This window comes from Dipodomys ordii, unplaced genomic scaffold (assembly GCF_000151885.1).
Source record: "Dipodomys ordii isolate 6190 unplaced genomic scaffold, Dord_2.0 Scaffold181, whole genome shotgun sequence".
Lineage (NCBI taxonomy): Eukaryota > Metazoa > Chordata > Mammalia > Rodentia > Heteromyidae > Dipodomys > Dipodomys ordii.
This window is the reverse complement of record NW_012267397.1, coordinates 1233855-1260656: the sequence shown is the minus strand read 5'-3', so window position 1 is coordinate 1260656 and position 26802 is coordinate 1233855. Positions and strand designations below refer to the sequence as shown.

Sequence of the window (26802 nt, the reverse complement as noted above, 5' to 3'; positions counted from 1 at the left end):
AAGTTTTGGGAGAAAAATTAGGGAGGGGTACGCACTACCTTATGTAACTATACATCACCTTGACAATAAATTTGTTTTTTAAATTTCTTGAAAAGGCATAAGGCAGGGGCTGGGAAGTGGCTCAGTGGTAGAGCACTTGCCTTGCATGCTCAAGGCCCTGGGTTCGATTCCTCAGCACCACATAAGAAAAAAGCTGGAAGTGGCACTGTGGCTCAAGTGGTAGAGCACTAGCCTTGAGCTGAAGAACTGAGGGGACCACGCCCAGGCCCAGGGTTCAGGCCCCAAAAGAGGATCCAAAAAAAAAGAAAAAGAAAAGGCATAAGGCAACTCATTGAGTTGTGATAAAAACTGGAGACTCAGAAAACAACCAAGAAGGAACCCAGGAAGAGTGGGCAATGACAAAGGACATCAGCACCAAGGTGACACTAGCTCAAGGTGACAAAGGCACCAGGAAAGAGCCAAACAGACCTGCTGGGTTGTGTCACTTGTTTCAGATTTAAAGTTTGATAATGCTTAAGTATAGGTCACAAACTCTCAAATGACAGCTGACAAAGATCAAAGATATTATCTGGACTTAAATCATCTTGTCTGGGAAGCAGAGCCTTACCTCACATTAAAATTCACAGAATGTCAGGTTTCCCCACATGCTTAAGGTGCCTTTTTCCTCAGCAACCTACCATAAGCCTGATAGTTCCTTCACAGGCCCAACTGAGGCTGTAGAAATCCTGGCCATCTATTGAGGCTTTAAAACTAGCCCTCTCCTCTACCTCTAGACCACCTCCCCTGCATGAGCCCTCTTTAAGCAAACTTGAGAGACCACATGGAAAAGGTTTACAAGTGAGGCTGCTGTGAAAACTCCCTACTAACTCATCATCTCTCCCTTTACTTGCTGAGGATCTGAGGACATTTCCACATGGAGGACTTCCCTTCTGGCCCTGCCTCTAGTTTCTCTTACCAGTAGTCATCTTGTGGTATTAGTCTCCTTAAATCTGTCAGAGAAGTGCCAGGGGCCAGGGGCTCACACCTGTAATCCTAGCTACTCAGGAGGCTGAGATCTGAGGATTGTGATTCAAAGCCAGCTGGAGCAGGAAAGTCTGTGAGACTCTTATCTTTAACCACCAAAAAGCAGAAGAAGAGCTGTAACTCAAGTGGTGGAGCACTAGCCTTAAGCAAAAAAGCTGAGATAGTACCCAGGCCCTGAGTTAAACCTCAGGACTGACATGCACACACATACATACACACACAATTCCAAAACAAAACACTGGTTTTATATTGCAAAGCCTGTTAATGTCACTCATAACAGAAGACAGCTGGATTTTCCTATCGGCTTCTGAATGTTTCTTTGTGAGAGGTTTTTGTTTTGCTTTGTATTCAGACAGGCTATATAGCCCAAGTTGGCCTGGAAATGGATATCCTCCTACATCTTTCTCCTGGGGTTACAGTTGTGCATCACTACCCCAAGTTCTGGTTGTTTTGGCTGGGATGAAGGAAATTCAGTCTCACACAGAAACTAGTTGAAACAGAGATCACACTAGGAGAGGCTTCCCTTGAGAGAAAGGGAAGAGAATACTAATTTGTGTGTAAGAGAAAGACAATTTTATTTTTAGGCTGAGACCAGCTGTGGTCCCTGGCAGAATGGCAAGGGTCCTGGGTAAGATGGAAAAGTCTATGAATCAACTTATTAAGCTATTCCTGTGGACAGGGCATGTGATCCCAGCACTAGGAAGGCTGAAGTAAGAAAAACCTCAAGTTTAAGGCCAGCCTGGGCTACACTAGCAAGGCCCTGTCCAAAAATAAAAAAAACACTTCAGTGTTAACAGGTGGCTCAAAATTGAACAATTCACTGAGACAGACATCTTTTGTTTTCCTTGTGAGGATATTGAAGTTAAGAGGAAATATGCAGCTTCTCTAAGGCTATATAATATACATTGATCTCCTCTTTAGAAGCCTATCATCTGCACTTCTAGATGAGGAAAGCTAGGCTCAGAGAGGACAATTAGCTTGCCTAAAGTCATACAGCAAGTAGGAGACGTTGAACGTAGAACTCCGTAACGGAGCCTACACTCCCACTAACCATGAAATCCTTACCTTGGCTTGCAAAGACCTACATTTCTGTGGTACCCGCTTTCTCTGACCTCTTGATTCATTCTCCCCAGTCTCACTGGCCTTTCCGTTCCCCCACATTGTCAAAGTCACGTGCACAAACTGTTGCCTCGGGTGGTCACGCTCCCGCAGCTCCCGCAAGGCTGGCTTCCAATCACCCATCCCCGCTCACGCGGCCCCTCCTCAGGCCATCCCTGACCATCACCTCACGGCACTTTAACCAGCTGAACAAGGTTAATCCCAATCTTTTTCGAGTTATTTTCTCTCTCCTCCGCAGCGACATTAGCTCAGAGAACCATTAAAAGTCTACGTCTAGGGCCTGGGAAAGTAGCTGACCGCTCAGAAGACTAAAAACCTTCTCCTCAGTTCCAACGACTGCAACGGAGGCGCGTCCCGGGCGGGAATTTGGCGGCGCGGGGCCTCCTGGGAGTTGTAGTCTGGCAGGCCAGCCCACGACGCGCGGCCTCCCGGGAATTGTAGTCTACGGCCCGGTCCCGCTGCAACGTGACCTGTGCTCTCGCGCGCTCGGTACTAAAGACGCACGGGGGCCGCGGTTGCCATGGCTTCTCTGCGCGGGGGCGGCGGGAGGCAATTCTGCTAGGCGTTGGCGGGCTTCGGCGGCGACCCCGAACCGGAAAGCGGAAGGAATTTTGCGAGGTGAGTCGCGGAAAGGCGAAGTGCGGGGAGCCCAGGGGAGGGCGGGGCGGGGCGCGCGGGGGGTGGTTTCTCCCCACCCCCAGGTCCCGAGTAGTTTGTCTTTTCAAACCCACCCTTTTCTCTGCGCGTTAGGCGGCCTCAGCATCCTCAGTTTACCCATATTGCTAACCAGCCGACCCCTAGGAGCTGGCCCCAGTCCTCCCTCCAGGAAAGTGGCAGATCCAGTCCTGGTGCCCAGGCCTGACCGACTCCAGGTCCAGAGTCTGCTTTTCTTTTCTTTTTCTTCCTCAGTATCTCTAATCTTTCTCTGCCCCTATGCTTGAAACATCGTCTCGCCATGCAGCCCAAGTTGGCCTCAGTTTCCATCCTTCTCCTTCTGCCTACCAGGTGCTGGGGTTACAGTTGTGCAGCACCATAACCAGCTCCCAGGGGCTGTTCTTTGCATTCACAGTGGCAACCCCAGCTTTTGCTTGATTACATCCTAAGACTGAAGGTTGGGTAAGGATCTTTAGATCCTTATGACGACCCGAACCCAACCTCTCTCATCAGTGGAAGTCACTGTGTATGCAGCCTTGAGGGAGATGTTTGTTGAATGACTTTGGAAGGAAGTTCTGCAATTAAAGATGGGCAAGAAAAGTTTTTCTATTAATTTAGTATGAATATGCTAAAACGAACGTGCAATATAGTGAGATTCTGATGGCCTTATTGAGCCTATAGTTGAATAAATGTGGAAACAGGTTGGGAGATATTAAGCATTAACTTTTTCTTTTTGTCAGTCATGGGGCTTGAACTCTGAGTCTGGGCTCTGTCCCTGAGCTCTTCAGCTCAAGGCAAGTGCTCTACCATTTGAGCCACAGTGCCACTTCGGCTTTCTGGTGGTTAATTGGAGATAAGAGTCTTACAGACTTATCTGCCTGGGCTGGCTTTGAACCATGATCCTCAGATCTCAGCCTCTTGAGTAGCTAGGATTACAGGCATGAGCCACCAACCTCCCAGCTTAAGTATTAACTTTCAAATTTACAGAAATAAGAGGGAGTGGGGATTCTAACCTAGGTTTCATTTTCTCTACCTTCAAAACCTATGTACTTTATATGCTACCTTTTTTTTTTCAGCAACCTAAATTTTTACTCATGACAACTTCAGGGAATATCTCTGAAGATGGGCCTCTGGCCATCACCTTCTTGAGGGATGTATTAGAAAGGACTGTTCCTGGGCTGGGATGGTGCCTCAGTGGTAGAGTGCTTGCCTTGCATGCATGAGGCCTGGGTTCGATTCCTCTGCACCATCTAAACAGAAAAAGTCCGAAGTGGTTCTGTGGCTCAAGTGGTAGAGCTCTATCCTTGAGCTGAAGAGCTAAGGGACAACACCCAGGCTCAGAGTTCAAGATCCACAACCAAGAAAGCTAGCAAGAAAGAAAGAAAGAAAGAAATGCACATTCCTAGGCCCCCAGCTCAGATTCATTGAATCAGGAATTGGGACTAGGGCTTAGCAGTCTGTGATTTAACAAGCCCTCCATGATTATGATGCACAGCTACATTTGAGAAATAGTGTCTTTCATTAAATCCCCCAATTATTTAATATTTATTTGGTGCTGGGGAATAAACATCCTGTACCTTGAACATGCTAAGCAAGTTCTCTCTTTTTTGGGGGGGGGATCCAGTTGTGGGGCCTGAACTCTGGGCCTGGGCACTGTCCCTCAGCTCTTCAGCTCAAGGCTAGTGCTCTACCACTTGAGCCACAGCTCCACTTCCGGCTTTTTTTCTTTTTGCTTATGTGGTGCTGAGGAATTGAACCCAGGGCCTCAAGCATGCAAGGCAAGCGCTCTACCACTGAGCCACCTTCCCAGCCCTAAGCAAGCTCTCTCTTGCTCACACTGGTTCTCTCTCCCCTTTCTTCCCCTCTCTCTTTCCTCTGTCCTCTCCTCTCCTTTCCTCTCCTCCCTCACTCAGCTTTCTTGCTCACAGCTGGTACTCAACCACTGGAGCCACACTTCCAGTTCCTCACAGCTGTTCAATTGGAAACAGAGTCTCACAGACTTTTTCTCAAGTCTCAACCTCCTGAGTAGCTAGGATTTAAAAAAAGAAAAGTGCAGACCTGTGTCCACTGATGCAAAAATTGGGAAAATGACTGGTATGATGGTACAGGTCTGTAATCCCAGCTACTTGAGAGACTAGAGCAAGAAGATAAACAAATTTGAGGCTAGCTTGGTGAACTTAGCAAGATCATGAAAAGGAATGGGGAATGTAGCTGAGTGGTAGAGCACTTGCCTAACATGTCTAAAGTTCAATTCCTAGCACTGGGGGAGAAAAAAGGAAATAAGAAAAGAGAAAGAAATTGGGGAGATGGTCAGGTTGGGGGAGTCTATGCTGGGAATTGTTGAGGACCTGATGGAGGTGAGCTGGAAATGTACTCCATAGCCTGCTACAATTCCCATTTATGTTTTCCTATCCATAGCAAGCATCTGGCCCATGTGGCAGAATGGCGCTGAGCCACTCACTGAAAGAGCGGACCATCTCAGAGAACAGCCTGATCATCCTGTTACAGGGCCTCCAGGGCCAAGTAACCACTGTGGACCTGCGGGATGAGAGTGTGGCCCGTGGACGCATTGACAATGTTGATGCTTTCATGAACATCCGACTGGCCAAGGTCACCTACACAGACCGTTGGGGACATCAGGTTGAGCTGGATGACCTTTTTGTGACAGGCCGCAATGTGCGGTATGTCCACATCCCAGATGACGTGAACATCACTGCAACCATTGAGCATCAGCTACAGATCATCCATCGTGTGCGCAACTTCGGTGGCAAAGGCCAAGGCCGGAAAGAATTTCCCTCAAAAAAATTTAAGTGAGCCTGGGTGCCTGTGCTTATGCCTGTAATCCTAGCTACTCAGGAGTCTGAGATCTGAGGATCACTGTTTGAATTTAGCCTTGGCATTCCCTATGAAACTCTATCTCCAATTAACATTCAAAAACTAGAAGTGGAGCTGTGGCTCAAGTGGTAGAGGGCTAGCCTTGAGCAAAAGAGCTCAGGGACAGTGCCCAGGCCCTGAGTTCAAGCCCCATGGCCAGGAAAAAAAAGAAAAGAAAAAAAAGTGAGGCTGTCCCCCTAGCAAACTCCATCATCAACTCAGGGTCCACCTGTATTCTGAGCCAGATCCCTGCCATCTCTCTCTGCCTGGAGCATGGTGTCTAACAGATGCCATCTTTCACAGGTGCCTTTCAAGGGTCCCACCTCTCAGGCTCACCCTGGGACTCAGACTCCTGTCTGCCTGTGGCCTTGGGGTAGTTGACAAGCCCTCTTTTTTGATCATTTGTGTTGGAATCAGTGATTTACTAAACTAGGGTGTGTCAAATGATTTTTTTTAACGGTTTGCAGTTGTGTTCATCTCATAAAACTAAACTTGGATGCAAACAAGTCCATGCTTCAGTGTTCTCCCTGCTGTGTGCTGGGCTTCCTGTCCTGAATAGTAGGCAAGAAGGAGATCTCAAACCTGGCTAGACAATGGAATCACCTGTCTGTCCACCCCTAAGGTCAGATTTAATTGATGTGGAGTACAACCCAGACACTAGGACTTCTAAGTTTCCCAGATGATTCTGGGAAACACAACAGAAAGAATAAGACCTATAGTAGGAGTACTTGAGTGTGGTCAGATGGAAAAGGGCCTGTTTTCAGAGGCAATTAATTTCATTGCTGTTTCTGGAAGCTGAGAGGGTGGAGTATCCCAGACCTTCCCCTCAGGTGTGGGAGTTCAGTTAATAGCAAGAAATCAAGCAGAGCACTAGTGGCTCACACCTATAATCCTAGCTACTCAGAAAGCTGAGATCTGAGGATCTCAGTTCAAAGCCAGCCCAGGCAGGAAAGTCTGTGAGACTCTTTATCTCCAATTAACTACCAGAAAATCAGAAGTGACACTGTGGTAGAATGCTCAGGGACAGCATCCAGGCCCAGAGTTCAAGCCCCACAACCAACAACAACAAAAATAGCAAGAAGTCAGTCCTCAGTTCTAAGAATCGTTGGGTCTGGATTGGAGTTGCCCTCTATATTCTAAACCTGCCACAGGCAAATGACCACCTCAGTGAAAGTAACTGCCCTGTGGATCCAGAGTTTATGTTCATCAAACAGACACAGAATAACAGCCATGGGCTTTTTGCTGAGCACACGACAAAATAAGATTTGAACTTGGTCACAAGGAGCTCCTAGTCTAGAGCGAGAGAGGGTCCAGAAAAAAACTAAGATAAAATCCAGTTTGAGAACAGCCATACCTGAATTCTGAATTAGTCAGCCCACTGAACTTAAAGCACTTGTATTTCATGAGATTTGAGAGAGGATTATCTATTTGGCACCAGCAGGCCAAGGTCACTGCATTCCTATTCTAGCTCAGTCTTTATCAAAGTGTTGCCTGTGGATCATCAAAACTAGAATGTATGCAAGGAATGCTCTTTCTTGGCTCAGACTGGAACCAGAATCTACATTATTAGCCACCTGCCTGCCATGATTCTTTTGCACACTGTGTTTATCTCATTTTCTAGGAGCCCATAACTTCCCTTTGTGTTCAGAGAGGACAGAGGGTCCCAGCTAGGAGAAACCATATCTCATGAGTTTCCAGGCCCTTCTGAAGAGACCAACACCACAAGCTAATCACTGTTAAGAGACACTAGGGCCAGTCCCAGGAGGGAAGTCCTTGCTTTAGAAATGTCAACAGATCCTCAGCAAGTGGGAGGAAAGATGATGAGCTGGTGGGGAGTTCCCACAGCAGCCTTCCTGGTAATATGCTCACATTCCAGATGATGTGAGCATCATTTCATAGGTGAACATTAGTCTAAAGTTGCTTACAAGCTTGAAGAGAGCTCATGCTGGGGGAAGGGGTGGTGTAGGAGTAGAAGACAGGTCTGACTCTGAGGCTTTAGTGTGTGCTAGGGACTTCTACAGCCTCAGTAGGACCAGTGAAGGAAGCAGCATCAGGCTGTGTGGGTTGCAGAGGAGAAAGGCTCAGGATGTGTTTCCTCCGTATCACCTTCCCTGAGGGGCCTTCTGTTCTTCCTGAGCAGAATTCTGGAAAGATAGATGGGAGGGAGAGGAGTCAATCTCTGCTGTGACTTAAGCCAAACCTCAAGAGGAGAGCACAGCAATGTCTGCAAGCCTCAAGAAAATGGGTCTCTTGTGGCCTGGTCTTGGATTGCTGCAAAATGCTGTCAGGGGCCCAGTTAAATGCTGAGAAGGCCTAGGGATTACCAGCCTATGAGAAGCCAGAACTCCCTGACTGCCATCTCGCAGGGAATCAATTACCCACCATGCATGGCAAAGCACACTGGCACTAACTAAGGGAACAATATGATAGATAAGAATCTTGCTCAGCCGGGCGCTGGTGGCTCACGCCTGTAATCCTAGCTACTCAGGAGGCTGAGATCTAAGGATCCCGGTTCAAAGCCAGCCCGGGCAGGAGAGACCCTGAGACTCCTATCTCCAATAAACCACCAGAAAACCGGAAGTGGCGCTGTAGCTCAAGTGGTAGAGCGCTCACCTTGAGCTGAAGAGCTGAGGGACAGCGCCCAGGCCCAGAGTTCAAGCCCCACGACCGACAAAAAAAAAAGAATCTTGCCCCCTAGGTGACTGATACTCTACTGAGGGAGACACAATAAACCAAGAAAGAAAAATATGTATAGAAACTGTGAAGGAAATAAACAGGGTGAATAATGGAGCTAATTTTATTTTGGAAAATAGTCTGAGGAAGTGAAATAAACCAAGAAGGTACCTGCCACTTAAAAGGCCAAGAGAAAGCAGAGGGAATTGCTAGTGCAGGTTTTGAAGTGGCAAAGCTAGGCTGTTATCCACAGAGACAAGTGAGGTGGAGAAAGGGGTGTTGGGCCACATGATTACAGGCCTTTGGTTAGTGTAACTGGTTACAGTTTCTCTCCTCTCTCTTGCCACAGCTCCACTTCCAGCTTTTTGGTGGTTAATTGGAGATGTCTTACAGACGTTCCTGCCCAGGCTGGCTTTGAAACAAGATCCTCTGATCTCAACCTCCTGAGTAGCTACGATTATAGGCATGAGTCACCAGTGCCTGGCTTCTCTTTCCCCATAGGTGCAATGTATTTTTAGTACTATTAGTTCATCTTTCTTTTTTCCCTCTCCCCTCTTCTTTTTCTTTTTGGGGAGAAGGACGTATGCTAGAGACTGAATCTGGGGCCTGCATTAAGCACATAATCTATTAAGCTACACCCTAAACCCTGGTTCTAATTTCTCATGTGCAGAAAATAGAACTTAGATTTTTTTTTCTTTTTTTCGGTAGTAGGGTTTGAACTCAGGGCCTGGGCATTATCCCTGAGCAATTTTGCTCAAGGCTAGCACCCTACCACTTTGAGCCACACTGCCACTTCCAGTTTTTTGAGTAGTTAATTGGAGATAAGCGTCTCACAGGGACTTTTTTATCTGGGCTGGCTTTTAACAATGATCCTCAGATCTCAGCCTCCTTGCTAGCTAGGATTATAGGTGTGAGCCATTGGCACCTGGCCTGGATTTTCTTTTACTCACTTCAATTCCTGTTTTCCCAACTCAGCCAGAGTGGCAGAAACGTAATTGCAGATGCTTCAGAGTTCTCATCACTTTCCTCAGAATGATATCTGGATTCTGGGGCATCTTCTTTCCAAATGCCAAAGCCAGGGAGGGGCTCTCTGATGTGGTGATCATCCAGTCACCTTGGCATCCACTGACAGATTCTCATTTTGTCTAGTCTTTGGGCATCAGCCCTAGAAAGTTGCTTACTTACCCAACACCAGTGACTCTCACCTGTAATCCTAGCTACTCAGGAGGCTGAGAGGATCACAGTTGAAAGCCAACCCAGGCAGGAAAGGCCGTGAGATTCTTCTCTCCAGTTAACCCCCAGAAAACCTTTAGAAGCAGCATTATGGCTTAAGTGGTAGAGCACTGGCCTTGAGCTGAAGAGCTCAGGAACAGTGCCCAGACCCAGAGTTCAAGCCCCACGAAAAAGAAAGTTGCTTATTTAATCACTCCCTAACCAAAAGACCCCTCTTTATGTCACTATGGCTCATTGTCAGGAAACAAGTTAATTAGATTCCTGCTTTCCTGCTCTCCTCAGACTATGTTAGAGCCAGAAGTTCTTAGGTTAGGACCAATTTAGTCAAACGCAGCCCACAGCTTCTCAGCTGCGTTTCTCAAGAGGGTTTTGTTACCTCCCTGATGAGGCACCTGAGAAAAAGCCAGCATTTGTCCCCTAAGCAACTCCTGAGTACCAGCTGATGTCCCCAGGCCTAGAGAAGTTTCTCTGTGGAAGGGGACCCTTTTTTCCATCCCACTATTAGGTTCCCACATCCCCCCATTCCAGTTTCCTAAATTTGTTTCTACATAGAAATTCTTTCCATTCCTCCCTGCAAGCTGGGCTTTGGAATCCAGAAGCTAAAAATGGATTCTGCATTCATTCTGTTGTACTCTTCATTTCCTGGAGCAACAAATGTGCAGTAACCTAACTGCATAAGGGAGGGGCCCCGGAACACCAAGGAAAAGATTGAAGTCATAGTTTCAGATAGTATTGTGCCATCCATGTCTGGATTACCACGGCCTTTGTTCAAGCTCACATCTATACTTTCTGCAGCTTTAGCTGACGTGCACCCCAGTTGATGACAGAACCCAAGGAGTTTTGAGAGCTCAGGTGACACTGCCCCTCCCTGGAAATAGTCCAAAAGTCTATTGCTTGCATGGAGGAGACTGCCAGGGAGGGCACTGGAGAAAGCCCAGTGGGCATGCAGCTTACAGGTCAACTCTCCCTATGGAGATATCATGTCCACCTCTCAGCATGGCTGCACTGGGTGGACTTAGACTATTTCTGTGAGTTCCAGTCTGATATGCCTGGCTCAAGGATCTATAAGGGCAACAGCAATTCTCTGAATGTTGTAGAAGGGACTAGAGAAGCAGCACACAGCTGAAATATGACAAAACTGGTTTAGTCTGCTATGGGGTGAAATTATGCTCTGGAGTGGTCATCCCAGTCTGCTGTTCCTGATCATAAGCTGCAATGACTGTGATGAATGAAATGTTATATATGTGTTATATAATGATATATATATATATATATATATATATATATACACACACACATATTGCCAAATACAAGGCCTGTGTGGAGGAAAAATATTGAAAAAGACTTTAAGGTGAGAAGGTTTGAGACCAATGACCCAGTCCAACTCCATCACTTTTCATTTAGGAAAGAGATCGCTCGTAAGCTTTCACGGCTATTTAGAGGCAAAAAGCTGAATGAGCAACATAATGGTCCCTACAAATGGTTTCTACCTGTCCCATGCCCTCTGCCAGGATTTCTTTATGCACCACAGGGCAGAGCTGTGATACCAGATATGGTATCACAACATTCAATCAGTCTTTGTGGGATGAAAGTAATCTTCCTGCATCATGATAACAACCATGAAAGTTAACAGCCCCATTTTGCAGTTCAAACAAGCTCACAGAAATTAAATGTGAACAACAGAATATAGATTTGAACTTGGGTCTGCCTAGCTCCAAACTCCATGATCTGTTTTTGCCAGTACCAGGGCTCTTCTACTTTGAGTCATGACGCCACTTCCACTTTTCTGGTGGTTAATTGGAGATAAGAGTTTCACAAGCCGGGCGCTGGTGGCTCACGCCTGTAATCCTAGCTACTCAGGAGGCTGAGATCTGAGGATCGAGGTTCAAAGCCAGCCCGGGCAGGAGAGACCCTGAGACTCCTATCTCCAGTAAACCACCAGAAAACTGGAAGTGGCGCTGTAGCTCAAGTGGTAGAGCGCTCGCCTTGAGCTGAAGAGCTGAGGGACAGCACCCAGGCCCAGAGTTCAAGCCCCACGACCGACAAAAAAAAAAAAAAAGTTTCACAGACTTTCTGCCTGGGCTGGCTTTGAACCGTGATCCTCAGATCTCAGCTTCCTGAGTAGCTAGGATTACAGGTGTGAGCCACCAGCACCCAGCTCACTAGCTTAGTTTTTTCACTCAAGGCCAATATTCCACCACTTGAGCCACCTCTATTTCCAGCTTTTTGTTGATCAATTGGAGATATAGTCTCACAGATTTTTCTGCTTAGGCTAACTTAAAACCTCTATCCTCATCTCTCAGCCTCCTTAGTGACTAGTATTATGAGCATAAGCCACCACCACCTGGCTTTCCATGATCTTAACTGTTATACAATTCTGTTTCCCAGGGCTCTTGATGATGAGTAAGGTTTCAGTTGCCTCTGTTCCCCACAGTGGTTATACCTAGCCACACTCAAAACTTGCCATATTTAGGCTTTAGGGATTGATCATCAAATGAAGACAAAAACCAATCAGTAAGGTGGGCAGGTTCAAAGCATCAAGAAGCCCCTATGGCTTGCAGCCTCCTCCCGTCCTTCTGTGATAGGTAGAGATGTGACTATATACCTCTTTAAGCCACAATCTCCGGCTGTTGTGACAGGTGTCACTTTGCTATGTCAGCACCATCTGCCAGTGAGCTGGAGTTGGAGAGCCAGAGTTGAAGAGCCAGGAGGGGAATGTCAGTGTCAGTGTATGTGTGTCCCAGCGATCTTTCATGTTTTTCATGTTGGTGTCCTGGTGACAGATTTTCTTCTCTTCTGGCTGGCACTTTTAGTTTCTATTCATTACCTCTCTCCTCCGCTCTTTTTCTCTTCCTCCCCTTTGTTACAATTCTATATTTTGAATCAGCCAACAGTCTCCAGGGGATGGGAATGGTGGTGTCAGTACTGAGTGAGTCATCTAGCTGATAATTAGAGCTCTGGAAAACCCAAACTCATTCTTGTGAGAGTTAGGGCTTCCGGAATCCCTAGGCTTTTCCCTTGTCAGAGAAAGGAGCATGGTGGGCTGGGGCCTGACTTCACCAGGCCTGTTTTGAACATCTACCTGACTGAGGCTTTGCCACTGACATGAGTGAGAGTACTGGCTGGGTCCTGTGAGAAGCTGATTGCATAACTCACTGAGCCCTCACAGAGATCTTAGGAAGTGTTATCCCTATTTAGAAACCCAGGATGATTAGGGAATTTGCAAGGATTCAAATCCTAGTCTTTTGGAATCCACCAGATTTAGTTCAAATCTTAGCCCTGCCATTATTAGCTGTGTGTCTTTGAACAGGTTACCTCCTTTCTCTGAGCTCTAACTTCCTTCTGGGCAAAATAGAGGCCTAAATCTCTAAAAAGCTTCACTCAGTAGGTGGCACAAGAGTGAGAGGTACTCTGATTAGTGTTGTTTTTCAGCCTCTCAGCAGCTCAGTACCAGGCATTCAGAAAGACAAAGAAGTGGACACAGGCTGGCCAAGCAGACCGCATTCAGACCAGCCCTCATGTCCAGCACTTCCTGTGTGGACAAGGCAAAATACACCTACTCGTTAAATGGCTGGCCACACATACTAGGGAACCTCAGCAGTGCTCACAGGCTTGGATACATGCACCTACTAATGGATAGAGTGATCCAGGGGACAGCTGAAAAAAGCTTAATTAAAAAGTCACAAGCAGCAAGCCACCCCAGCTCACTACTCTAAGACAAAGGAGTGGGGCTATGGCTGCCAGTGCTGTTGCCACTGAGCCTTTCAGGCTGTTTCTGCTTGCCAGGGAAGGGAAGTCAAACTCTCAAAGCCCCAGTGAGTCATCAGCCTGATGCAATCCCTTTAAAGGGCTCTTCGGCTGGTGCAAGAAGCTGATTCATGGAGGGCGTGGTTGCCGGAGGAGGAGGAGGAGGAGAAAGGGACTGAAACTACCCAGAGGGACGAAGCCAAGTTAGATGGCTGGAATTGTTCATTGTAACTCATCACTGTCATCTTTCCTGGTCCCAGGACCTTCAGATTGACGCTAAGGGGCCGCAAGGGAAATGATTTGTGAGCGCTGCGACAGGAATCCCTGTCTTTTACGGGTCCTAATTGCGGCGTTTTCCGCACCGAGTTTGAGAAAGCCGATGCAGGAGGGTCAAGTAAGGATTGCTTTTCTGGTAAATAAACGGCAGTCGGCCAGTGGTGCAACCAGTCCAACCCTGTCAAAGCAAGTGTAGGGCCCACAGGTTTCTACAAAGTCCCGGCGAGGCGGAGCCCCGTCCCAACCTCACCGCAGACACAGGTTAGCGGTAAGTACCGCCTACTAGAGTCTCATTCTCCAATCATTTCACAAGAATCGACCCACTGTCCACTCTGAACCAATCCTCAATCTGGTCTTGGCCTCCCTCCCTGAAGGCTTCCGCCCGTGGTCAAGATGGCGTCCCAGCCCGCGGTCCATTGACTCAAGCTAGGGGGCAGGTCCTGGGGGCGTGGTCGAGGCGAGGCGAAGGTTCACGTCACTTCCGTTGTCAGGTGGCGGCGCCGCAGCCATGGAGGGAGGCGGCGGCGGCGGCTCGGGCGGCGACACTGGGAGACGGCGGTGAGCGGCTCCCACGCCCCCGGCCCGGCCCTGGCCCCCGGGACGGAGCGCCGAGCAGCCCCCCGGCTCCGGGCTGCGGACTATGGGCGAGCAGCGCTGACCACCCGGGGAAGGTGAGACAGGGGGGTCCCGGCGCGGGTTGCCGGGCAGGGGCTGCGTGTTGGGGGGTTGGGCCTGGGTGGCCCTGGCGGTGGGACCTGACTAACTGACCCGAACCATCTGGGCATGAGCGAAATGGCCACAGCCAATGCTCTCTTCTCTGTCGGGGTCTGTCCTTCCCCGGGGGGCAGGGGCGGCAGCCTCGGTCCCCGTCGCAGCCCGGGGAAGGCTGGGCACTTCCAGCTTTGCCCAGATCCACTCAGGCAATAAGTGAAACAGCCAGCGTTTCAACCCAACCAGGTTTTCCGCGCCCTCCGCCTCTCCCTGCTACCCCTCCGATCCCGAGAGAGACTTGAAAGTTAGGATGCGTCCCCAGGGAGGTCCAAGCAGGGCCCCTTCCTCTTGTCGCCCTCACCCATTGGCACCGGTACCAGCTCTGCTGGAGAATTTTCACATCCTGGGCGGCGTTCAGGTACGAGTCAGAGCTACCTGCTTGCCAGATCCACGTTTGGCCGGTCTTATCCAAAGCGAAAGCTTGCTGTGGTCAGTGTTTCACCTGCCTGTCGGTCAGGCCCGCCCATTCCCACGCCACTTGGCCCCACCTTCGGCCCGGAGATAGGAGCTTCGGATTCCCGTTGGCGTTGTCCACCCCTCCACCCCACCCCCCACCACTCCCCAAGTTTGTTGTCTTTTGATTGGCGGAAGGAAGAGGTGACAGCCGCCTTCTGTGGCAGAGTAGATTTTGCCCTGTTTTAAGTCACTGGAGGAAACTGGTTGGCTTTGCTTGGTTTTGAGAACCAGTGGGGAAGAAGGTAGTCATGCTGGGCCAGGAGCCGATCCCTCTTTGCTGAGTAGTTTTGCGTGAGATAAGGAAGAGCAGCAAACGTGTAATTGTAGGGCCCAGAGAATTCTTACTTGTAAACAGCTTTCCTTAATGGCTCTGCTATGCCAATGTGTGTGGATTAAATATAGACTGTTTAGGTAGTCCTCATTCATTCATTCATTCCTCACATAACAACAGGATCCTTGCTTGTGAAAAACAAGTGCTGTATAGTATTGTCTTTATGGTGTAATCATTAAGAGTGGGCTTTGGAGTAGTCATACTGCCCAAGTTCAAATTCTGGCTGAACATCTTTCTAGCTATATGACCTTGGGCGCTTTGCTGAAACTGTCTGAGCTTTGGTGTCCTCATCTGTAAAATAAGGGGTGATACAAAGTTATTATGGAATTGAAAAGTTAACAAACACATGCAAAACATATAGAATCATGTCCACCACTTAACAGTTCAATAAATGTTAGCTAACCCTTTTATTACTTTATTTTTATTAGCATAAATTAATTGTACAAGGAGCTCATGGTTTAGTTAAGAAGTGACTGGCCTGTAAACAAATAGTTGAAATGTGAGGTGAAAAAGCTAGCAGCATCAGGAACAGTGCTGTGGAAGCCCAGCAGAGGAAGCCATAGCTCAGTCACTGCCAGCTCAGTCTGGGATATAGGATGGGATACATGTCATTGGTGATGCTAGAAGAAGAAAAGGCTTGGGTAGGTGGGAATGAAAGGAAAAGGGAGTAAGAGAGAGAAATGTGTTTTTTATTCTAGGAACCTCAGATTGTTCAATGTATGGGTATGGTGCAAGGTAAAGCAATAGTTGACTAGAACTAATCACATTAATGATCTGGGACTTTATCCCCAGGACAGTGAGATGCTTTTCACCTTTTAAGACAAGGCATGGCATAATTGGGTCCCTGTTTTAGATTGAGGTCTCTGGAGTCCTAGTAAAGGAGGGGGAGGAGGGCTAAATGGCTGGAGAATTTTCAGAGACAACTGCAGGCTTCTGAAAGGAGAGATGGTATCCCGGTAATAGATCTCTGCTGAGAAATGACAGGTATAACCAGTGCACATAGGCCTGGCATGTGAGCCTTTCCTTTTCTTCTTGGGATTGCAGTTCACCTAAGCATCCAGGGAGGTGGGACTGCCCTCCCAGAAAGCCAGCTAGTGGTAAGGAGTGTGTATTGACTTGCTTGTGCCTTTAATTTGACCTTTAGGAAAGGCAGTAAGTTGAAGAGGCTGAGAGGTTATTTGGCTCAGTTATTAGATCTGAGTTCTAATCCCAGGTGTGCTAGTCACAAGCGGTTACTTATTTTCCATACTTAACTTTCTCATCTATAAAATGGGGCATAGGAGTACTTCCCTAGTAGGGCAGTTGTGAGGATTCAGTGAGTACTTGCAGATTGAGTACTTAGTACTCACTGAGTAGTAAATGCAGACTCAAACAGTAAATGCTTGAGAAGTGCTAGTTTTTATTACAGATTATTGTAAAGAACTCGTGCAAATTAGTGAAGACAGTTCATGGGAATTAGCATGCTCATTGAGCTGTTAAATCTGTCTTATATGATCATAAAAGCAGGCGGGTGCCAGTAGTTCACACCTGTAATCCTAGCTACTCAGGAGGCTGAAATCTGAGGATCACAGTTCAAAGCCAAACTGGGCAGGAAAGTCCATGCGACTCTTATCTCCAATTAGACAACTCAGAAAAAACCAGAAGTGGTGTTGTAGCCCAAGTGGTAGAGCGCTAGCCTTGAGCACAAAGAAGCTTGGGGACAGCACCCAGGCCCTGAGTTCAAAGTCAACAACAACAACAACAAAAAGTACCAATTTTAAATATGCACAGGAGAAAATGTTATTTAAAGTTTCTTGTATGTGAGTTCCCTACCAGTGACCCTAGTCTGGTCTTGCTATCTTCAGGAAGCATCACATTAATTTATGTATGTGGTATCTCAATAAACAGAACCTTAAATGTTCACATGAGCTCCCATGTGTTGCTGGCATGTGTTAGGTACTGGGATGGGAGGAAGAAGATAGAAGGAAGACCCTGCCCAGAAGGAGGTTGTGGTCCAGCTAGGACAGGCAGGCATTAATCCATGGACTCTTGCACAGAGCTTGGTGAGTGTCTCCTAAAAGTCTGGGCAGCATGTAGCGGGAATTGTGTGAGTAGGAGTGACTCACCTCGGGATGAGGAGGAGGAGATTGAGGAGAACCTGGGGATCCCTTTGAATTTGAATTAGACCTGGAAGAATAAGTAGTTCCTGGATGTATAGGTGGAAGCAGTGTAGCACAAGTGCAGATGTGTGCCACAGGGGTTCCAGCAGAGCGTATAAAGAGACCTGGCTGCAGGACACACTGGAGAGGAGGCATGTACCATGCAAGATACTTCAACTTTGCATCCTGCCAAGTGCTGGTTGGCTCATGCCTGTAATCCTGCTACTCAGGCAGCTGAGATTTGAGGATCCTGGTTCAAAGCTAGCCCAGGCAAGAAAGTCCATGAGACTTATCTCCAATTAAAAGAAATCCAGAACTAGAGTTGTGGTTCAAGTGGTAGAGCACTCGCCCTCTGCAAAAAGAGCTCAGAAATAATGCCCAGGCCCTGAGTTCAAGCCTCAGGCTGACACCGCACCCCACCCTCTAAAAAATAAAAATGCATTTTGCTTTTGGTGATAGATATCGGGTGTGGAAGAAGCAGTTTGATCTACACCTTCCACAGAGCCCTCTTGTGGGTGGAGGATAGAGTGGGGAAAGTGAGTCGGCTTGTCCAGTAATTGAAGCAAGAACTGGTAGCATTTTGGATCAGGCCAGAGACAGTGAAGATGGGACAGAAGGTCAGAGATTGGAGGGAAATCAACTGGACTCTGGAAGTGTTTAGAAGTGATGGTTGAGGGAGGACATGGCAGGTGGCCCTGTGGTTCTTGGTTTGGATGACAGAGTGAATGACAGCACAGAGATAAGGTGGCTCAGGAGTAGATAATAGTTCATGGAATCTTCCAGTTCCATTCAGTAATTCATGAACTCATCCTCAAGGGAGAGGATAGATTACAAAGACTTAAGAAACCCTCTCCAAAAAAAAAAAAGAAAAGAAACCCTCTCCAGCTGTGGCCCCCTTCTGGTTTTGCCTGTATCAGAGGGAAGGCAGCTTCCTCTCCTCTGTCCAGTTTTAGGGAAATGAACTTAATTAAGTTCTAGAAACTCTAGTGCAGCCCCTCCATCTGCCCCATAGCATCCCTGATTTTCCCCCAATCTATAGCCTGAATTAGGGTCCTGAATAGCAGTGCCCCCAAAGATGGCTTTCTCTGGAGCTCCTATGTAGAAAGAGGCTTTAAGATTGGATTTGTTGCTTGATGCTGGGTCAGCAAATGCAGCTCTAATTCTCAGGAAGGAGAAATGTTTACTGGAGGCCACTTAGCTCTCAGAGGCTGAAAGAAGGGAGAAGCAGCAACCCTGGTACCCTTCTCCCCCTGAGTTATGGGGAATCCAAGAGCTGTCCCTCAGTTACATTGGGCATTGGAAAGGAATGGGCTGCTGGGCAGTGCTTCAGACAGATTTTCCCAGCACTTGTTTTTTGTGTTGTAGAGAAAGTATGCAGGAAAGTGACCTAAAGCAGGAACATTTTTCTCCTCCACCTGATCAGGTGAGACAATGGCCCAGAAGTTGGTTTTAGGCCCATAACCTCCCCTGAGTATCTTGCCAGGTTCTGTAATCCAGAGCCAAGAATGGAAAAGTTAATGCTTGCTTTGACATACTTAACTTGTTTGACATACTTACTTTTTTAAATTTAGAGCTGGTACTTCTGTGGCATATGCACGTTTGTCTGGGTTATTTTTGCCTATATTTTGTACATCTTGAATATAACTGAACAAGCTCTCTGCTGATGCTAAACATAGGTTATTTTCTGTCTTTTTGTTCTCCAAAGCTGAATTCATATGCGTGATTCGGGCTACCTTAAGTATCTGTAGGGTATATTCCTAGAAGACTCTTTGATGCATCAAAGAGTCTCTTTTTTAAAAGAATCTCTGGCTGATTGCCAGTGGCCCACTTCTATAATTCTAGTTACTTGGGAAGCTGAAATCCAAAGGATTGTAATTCTAGGACAGAAAAGTCCATGGAAGACTGTAACAACAGAAGAAACTGGGTGTGGTCTATTCCTCATCTGTCATCTCAACTCTGACTGAAAGTGTAAAGTAGGTATGTCATAGTCCAGGTGCATGTCCTGAACTTGAAGCAAGACCCTCTCAAAAATAATCAGAGCGTCGGGCGCTGGTGGCTCACGCCTGTAATCCTAGCTACTCAGGAGGCTGAGATCTGAGGATCGCGGTTCAAAGCCAGCCCGGGCAGGAGAGACCGTGAGACTCCTATCTCATAAGCAAAATGAAAAAAGCCAGAAGTGGTGCTGTGGCTCAAGTGGTAGAGTGCTAGCCTTGAGCTGAAGAGCTAAGGGACAGCGCCCAGGCCCAGAGTTCAGGCCCCACAACCGGACCCCCCCCCAAAAAAAAAAAAAAAGAAGAAGAAGACTGAGATGTGTGAGGATTGTGGTTTGAAGCTAGCCCAGACAGGAAAGCCTGTGAGACTCTTTATCTCCAATTAGCTACCAACAAAGCTGGAGCCATAGCTCTAGTGGTAGAGCACTAGCCTTGAGCACAAAAAATTCAGGGACAGTGCCCAGGCCCTGGGTTCAAGCCCCAGGACTGGCACACACAAAATTTTTTTTGGGGGGGGGATCCGGTCATGGGGCCTGAACTCTGGGCCTGGGCGCTGTCCCTCAGCTCTTCAGCTCAAGGCTAGCCCTCTACCACTTGAGCCACAGCACTTCTGGCTTTTTTCATTTTGCTTATGTGGTCCTGAGGAATCAAACCCAGGGCCTCAGGCATGCAAGGCAAGCACTCTACCACCGAGCCATCTTCCCAGCGCAACAAAAAAAAATTTTTTTTTTAATAATAATAAAAATAAGTACCCGGCACTGGTAGCTCACACCTGTAATACTAACTACTCAAGATGCTAAGATTTGATGATTGAGGTTCAAAGCCAGCACAGGCAAGAAAGTCCATGAGACTCTTTTCTCCAATTAACCACACAAAAAAAAACCGGAAGTGGAGCTGAGGCTTAAAGTGGTAGAGTGCTATCCTTGAGTGAAAAATCTCAGGGATAGTGCCTAGGTCCTAAGTTCAAGCCCCAGAACTGATTAAAAAAAAAAAAATAGAGCAAAAAAGCATTTAGTGGCTCAGTCTTAGGGTGCCTGCCTAGAAGCCAAAACTCAAGTTCAGAGCCACCTAATAACAAATATACACAACATACACACAACAATCAAAGAATTTCTGGAGTCTTTCTTTCTTCCCTCCCTTCCTCCCTCCTCCCTTCTTCCTTCCCTTCCCTCCCTCTCTCCCTTCCATTTCTTCCTTTCCTCCTTCCCTCCCTCCTTCCCTTCTTTCCTTCCTTCCTTCCTTCTTCTATCCTTCCTTGTCATGGGGCTGGAACTCTGAGCCTGAGCGCTGTCCCTGAGCTCTTCAGCTCAAGGCTAGAGCTCTACCCCTTGAGCCACAGCACCACTTCCAGTTTTCTGGTGGTTAATTGGAGATAAGAGTCTCACAGACTTCTTGACTGGGCTGGCTTTGAACTGTGATCCTCAGATCTCAGCCTCCTGGCTAGCTAGGATTACAGGCGTGAGCCACTGGCGCCCAGCTCTTCCACTTTTTCTTCCTTTCCTTCTTTCTGGGGTATTTGTGTTGGGGGCAACACGTGTGCCTGTACTAGGGCTTGAACTCAGGGCTTTGCATACTCACTTGGCTTTTTTTTTTTTGCTCAAGGCTGGTGATGGTGCTGTACCACTTGAGCCACACCTTCACTTACAGCTTTTTTTTCTAGTTAATTGGAGATCAGAGTCTTGTGGACTTTTCTGCTCAGGTTTATATGCATGTAAAACTACTTTTCCATATTCATCTTCATTCACGTGTGTGTGTGTGTGTGTGTGTGTGTGTGTGTGTGTGTAGAATAATCCTACTACTTACTAGTTTAGTTGTATGCTCCCTGCATTACCAGATTATTTAGAATGGGTTTCATGGTATGCTGTCTTCTGTAGGTGCTTCCTCACCAACAAAAAGGAAGGAAAATAGCAAAAAAAAAATGAGAGATCCCACTGGTGTTAGGTCCTTTGCTGAGTTGTTGATTGCAAGGAAATGTTTTACAAAAAGCACAGCCAGGCTTGGCGGACATCAATATCTTGCCCACTGTTACCAGCCAGTAAAGACAGAGTCCACACCATCCCCTTCCTGGGTCTACCCAACTCTGGCCTAGAGAATCCAAATCTACCTAGATTCTTGGACTCCTCGAGCTAGAGGGGGTCATGTCAAAAGGTTCCCCAAGCTAACCCAGTCTCTCCTTTCCGAAAATAGGAAGATGCCACTGGTTAGAGACAAGTTCCTCCCCATCCTGCCCTGTGAATAGTAGGTAAGGACTTCCAACAGCAGTTAAGCTGTTAAGCAGTCTCAGCTCAAATCAAGCCTGGCTTCAGAACTCAGCTCTGCTACTGGCTGAGTGACCTTGATCAAGTCATTCTAGCCTCTGTTTTCTGCTCTGCAAAATGGGCCTAAACATCCCTGGGCCTAAGGTAGAAATGAGGAGTTAAGATATTGTTTGTAGCATGTTTATTCTAGTGACTGGCACGTAGTCAAGGGCCTGGGCCCAGCTCTGGTGAGGTCCAGGTTGTGTCTTTGTTTATAACTCTGTGAGTAACCCCAAAGCATCATTCTAATACGGCTTTCTGTCCCTAGGGATTCCAGGTAGCATGCAGGAAGTTCTGTATAGGCGTATTTGCAAGCTGCCTGGGAGAGTTGAAGCTTACCAGGTATGCTGACCTTGACCCTTTCACCCTCAGCCTCTTGGTGCACTCTTGTGTCATCACAGAGGCTTAAACATCTGAGGCACTTAGTTTACACCTGTTCATATCATATCTTTTCAGATCTGACACTCTGATGTCCACCCTTTCAGATTCCATTCCATTACTGCTTAACGATTGTAATGGATTCAGAGAAAATGTCTTGATTTTCAAAGTATGTAGTATAAATATAGTACTGTATGGTAAAATAGTCAAATAATATGTACAAGAAAATAAAGTAAAACTCTTCTTCCTTAGGCCCCTAATTCTATTGCCTGGATGGCATTCATTGTTAAATTGCAAGGGTGTGTAGAATTTTAACAAAAATAGGAACCCTATTAAACATACAATATTGCAGTTTACTGCTTTTTTTTTTCCTGACAGTTCTGTGGCTTGGATTTAGGGCCTGGGCACTATCTGTGAGCTTCTTTTGTTCAAGGCTAGCACCCTACCACTTGAGCCACAGTTCCACTTCTGGCTTTTTCTGTTTATGTGGTACTAAGAAATCGAACCCAGGACTTCACACATGCTAGGCCAACACTCTATCACTAATCTACATCCCCAGCCCTTTTTTTTTTGGGGGGGAAGGGATAATGTATCATGGATGACATTTTCCTTAGCATGTATAGACCTAGCTGTAAACAATGTATAATGATCCACTGTCCAGTTCTTTCCTGATAGACATTTCAAGTATTTCCTGTCTAGGGCATAGAGGTATTCTTATTTTTGTGGTTTTGCCTTTTGCTGCTACACGTGTTCCCAGATATAGCATATATATGGCCATATATATGGTGAATAAACCCCCAGTACTATGGAATTTTATGTCCTGAACTATTTACATTTTCTTTTCAATTTTGGCTGAGACATGCATGTTTTCTGCATGGCTCCGAACTTGTGCCTGAGGTAGAGAAGACCGCACTTGAGACCTGCATTCAAGCAAGCATGGTGAATATACTTGAGATCAGCCCAACTTGACCTCTCAGTGACTTGGAGCAGATGAGATCTTCTCTTGGGCCCACCCACCAGAATGGCTGGTGGAGGAGAATTCTTAAGAGCAGGGTCTGCCTATCCACCTCTGTATTCATGCCAAGAAGCCTTTTATACCCTCAGTAGCCTTAGCTATATAAAAAGTGAATTGTATTGTTTGTACTGTATTGTATTGTTTGTACTGTTGTATTGTACTTTAAGTTCTTTTTCTTTCTTTCTTTTTTTTTTTTTTGGTTGGTCGGCCTGGGCACTTCCCTCAGCTTTTCAGCTCAACCCAAGTGCTCTACCACTTGAGCCAAAGCACCACTTCCAGTTTTCTGGTGGTTTATTGGAGATAACAGTCTCACAGACTTTCCTGCCTGGGCTGGCTTTGAACTGTGATTCTTAGATCTCCTGATAGATTCTTAGCCTCCTGAGTAGCTAGGATTACAGGTGTAAGCGACCAGCACCCAGCATAGTTTAAGTTCTTATAGAGGCAGTTAATGGGGCTGGGAAGGTGGCTCAGTGGTAGAGCGCTTGCCTTGCGTGCCAGAGGCCCTGGGTTCGATTCCTCAGCACCACATAAGCAAAAAGAAAAAAGCCGGAAGTGGTACTGTGGCTCAAGTGGTAGAGCGCTAGCCTTGAGCTGAAGAGCTGAGGGACAGTGCCCAGGCCCAGAGTTCAGGCCCCACGACCGGACCCAAAAAAAGAAAAAAGAAAGGCAGTTTGGCTGGGCGCCAGTGGCTCACACTGGGAAATCTGCTACTACATGCTGGCTTCCTGCAGTCTTCAGGAGAGCCTTGAAGAGACTAAGCAGAGATGTGTCCAGATTGTGCAGTGGACAAAGGTGCTCTCAGGTTTAACCAGCCCCTTCTTCTTTGGGCTCCTGCTGCTTTCTCCTGGTCTGATTGAAGCTATCGTGGGTGGCAAGATGAACTCCACATGGGACCCCATGCCATGCCTTGTTCTTGGCTGAGTCATTGCACAAAGCAATAGCTGTGTTTTGGGCTGAGGAGGCCCTGAGTCACATGCTCATGCCAGGCTGCTCCCTTGCTACAAGCTTCTCTTCTAGCCCTTGTGGCCAGAGCAGGTTGACATGGCAGGGAAAAGCTGTCAATGACTTACACCAATGTCCATGTGCATGGCAGAAGGCCCTCTGCAGAGCCAAGCCTCCCAAGCCAGTGTGCTCGGCTACTTCCCCTAATTGCTTCTGTGGATGGAGAATACCAGGCCGGCAGTCTGAGAAAGAGCTATTAAGTCTGGCCCTTCCTCCTCTCACACTCACACACAGTGACAGATTATTTGTTGTCACATCAGCTGCTTCCGGAGGCAGGGAGGAAGGGTGAGCCTGGTGGCAGGGTTAGCAACATTACCCCATATCCTGTTCTAGTGTCTCTCAGAGTGATTTCTGGTGAAGCCTTCTGCCTCTAGGAGCAGCCAACCTGCTTTAGCATCCACAGGGGCTAGTTCTCAGCCTATTGATGTCTTTTCTCCTGAGGAAGCTGCAGGGAGTCCTGTTCAAGGATTTTCTTCCAAAATTGCCTTGGACACATTCTCTTGGTCAGGGATCTTTATCTTCCAGACTTTCAATGGAGACTTCCTCAGGACAGTGGGGTGAAGAGGGACATAAGCGATTACAGTTTCCTTGTATGGGGATAATCTGTAAGCTTTGCCTCCGTAGCTGGAACCCCTGACTGTAAGGGCAGTGAGGGCTTTCTGGGCCTCAGGCCTACTGAGGAAAGGCTGCCACAAAGGATGATCAGATGTGGATGTGGGGGGAGGGGTGCGCTGGGGGGGTATGCAGGCATTCTCGGAGCTCCCCTCCTACTTCCACTGGCTGAGTCATTTCCTCTCTGGCTGTTGCAGGTATTCTCCCACAGGCCCCTGAGCAGTGCTGCTTCACTGGGTGGGGCTTACTCTATATACTGAGAGGACTCTGGTAGAAGCAGCCTGCTTACTAGTAACACCCCCCACACCCCCCCCTCCGCAGTAGAGCACAGCATTTAGCGAATGATGAGGTGTTATGTATTTTTGATAAATTAGAGCTATGCATATCCTGCATCTAAAAAATGAACAAAATCATCACTCTGGAAACAGATGACTGCAGAGGCATGAGTCTTTGTCATCAGGGAGCCCTGGATGAAGTCGAAGGATTACTAATCCTCCTCTTCATCCGCCTGCCTCCCCATCCCCCAGCTTCCATCCTGAGCACAAAGAAAATGCTCTTCATTCAGCCTTATTCAGTGTCAGTGCTAAAGCCCTGAAACTGGCCTCACAGGAGTGGGAGAGAACAGGGAGCCCCCTGCTCTCCAGGCTTTGGTTTCTTAGCAACACAAAGGGATGAAAGGAAGACAGTTGTGAAGATTAAAGAGAGAATTGAGGAAACCCCAAGAATGATCCCTAGCAAGTACGAGGTCCCCATCAAATGAAACCTAAAAGGGAATGTGCTTGGAGAGACTCACCACTGGGGAGGTCACTGCACATGCCAGGGAACACTCATTCACCTTTTGCCTGGCAGGCTTCAAGACATCAGCTGTAGGATCACATCTGATCCTTCAACCGTCCTGTGAAAGGGGAAATGTTACCATCCTTGTCGTAAAGATGAGGAAACTGGGCCCGTGCAGGGTAGATGTCTAGGGCCACAAAGCAAGTGAGTGACAAAAGCTAAGACTTAAATCCAGGTTTACATCATCTCATATGGGTTTTGCTCTCCCAACTGTCACTGAGTAATCGGTCCACAGTTTGAAACTCTTGGTATTGCGGGCTACAAATTTTTCTTGGTTTTCTGAGTTGACTGTGGATGAAGAATGGGAAAATCAGTGGCCCTACATGTGAATATTGAGTTATAGTGGAAGTGGCTTCTAGAATGCACAGGTGCTTACTGCTAGCCGGTGGAAAGGAAATCTTGGTAACCCCTCCTCTAATTCAGCCCTTTTCTCCAGAGGTCTTCTCACTTCCTGCACTTGCAGCTCTCTGGCTTGGTAGCTCCCAAGTCCCAGGAAGATGATTGATGGTAGAAAGCTTAAAGGGGGCTGGGAAGGTGGCTCAGAGGTAAAGCGCTTGCCTCGCATGCATGAGGCCCTGGCTTCAATTCCTCAGCACCACATAAGCAAAAAGGAAAAAAAGCCGGAAGTGGCACTGTGGCTCAAGTGGTAGAGCGCTAGCCTTGAGCTGAAGAGCTGAGGGACAGCGCCCAGGCCCAGAGTTCAGGCCCCACGACCGGAACCAAAAAAAAAAAAGAAAAAGAAAGCTTAGAGGGTGCTGCCCTCTCTGCAATCAGCACTCCTAGGACCATGCAGACCTCAGATGGAGCCAGGACGGTTGAGGAAGCACTGTGATCACGTAGACTCAGCACTGAAAAACCTGCGTTCACATGCTTGTAACAGCTACCTAGGTATTTAAGCAGGCTTCCAGATCTCTAAATCTCATGATCTTTTTTTCTAGAAAGTGTTGTTTTTATGTGTCTTGGGAGGATATAATTATATCCTTGCAAGTGCTTTATAAACTATAAAGCCATATACAAAAAGTATGATAGTTAACTTAAGAGTGTAAGCTTCCCATGTGGATTCTGTCTGAAATTTCCATCCAGAGAGGCATGCAGAGAGCCACTCAGGAATCTGGCAGTCTTCTTGTGGAAAGTGATCTATACAGCATGGATCCACACACAGGTTCTTAGAGGGATCACACATTTAGAGTCACATTGCTTACTTAAAGCTCTCAGCCTGGGGGCTGGGAAGGTGGCTCAGTGGTAGAGCACTTACCTTGCACGCATGAGGCCCTGGGTTCGATTCCTCAGCCCCACATAAGCAAAAAGAAAAAAGCCGGAAGTGGCGCTGTGGCTCAAGTGGTAGAGCACTAGCCTTGAGCTGAAGAGCTGAGGG

General features: G+C 47.4%; 2 protein-coding genes across 3 annotated transcripts in view; both read left to right on the top strand.

Annotated features, from left to right (window-relative positions):
- Window positions 1-2606: 2606 nt before the first annotated feature.
- On the top strand, window positions 2607-5777 carry Lsm10 (LSM10, U7 small nuclear RNA associated). The gene is made up of 2 exons (XM_013034062.1): window positions 2607-2760; window positions 5215-5777. Exon 2 carries the CDS (start codon window positions 5239-5241, stop codon window positions 5608-5610), a length of 372 nt encoding a protein of 123 aa, XP_012889516.1. The 5' UTR covers window positions 2607-2760; window positions 5215-5238; the 3' UTR covers window positions 5611-5777.
- An 8296-nt stretch (window positions 5778-14073) lies between these two features.
- Window positions 14074-26802, top strand: part of Stk40 (serine/threonine kinase 40) — a 45541-nt gene continuing 32812 nt past the window's right edge. Inside the window, exon 1 of one of the 2 annotated variants that reach the window (XM_013034093.1) lies at window positions 14074-14270. The gene's annotated coding sequence lies outside the window, so the exon portion shown is untranslated. The remainder of the gene's footprint in view (window positions 14271-26802) is intronic. The other variant, XM_013034094.1, reaches the window with a different exon arrangement.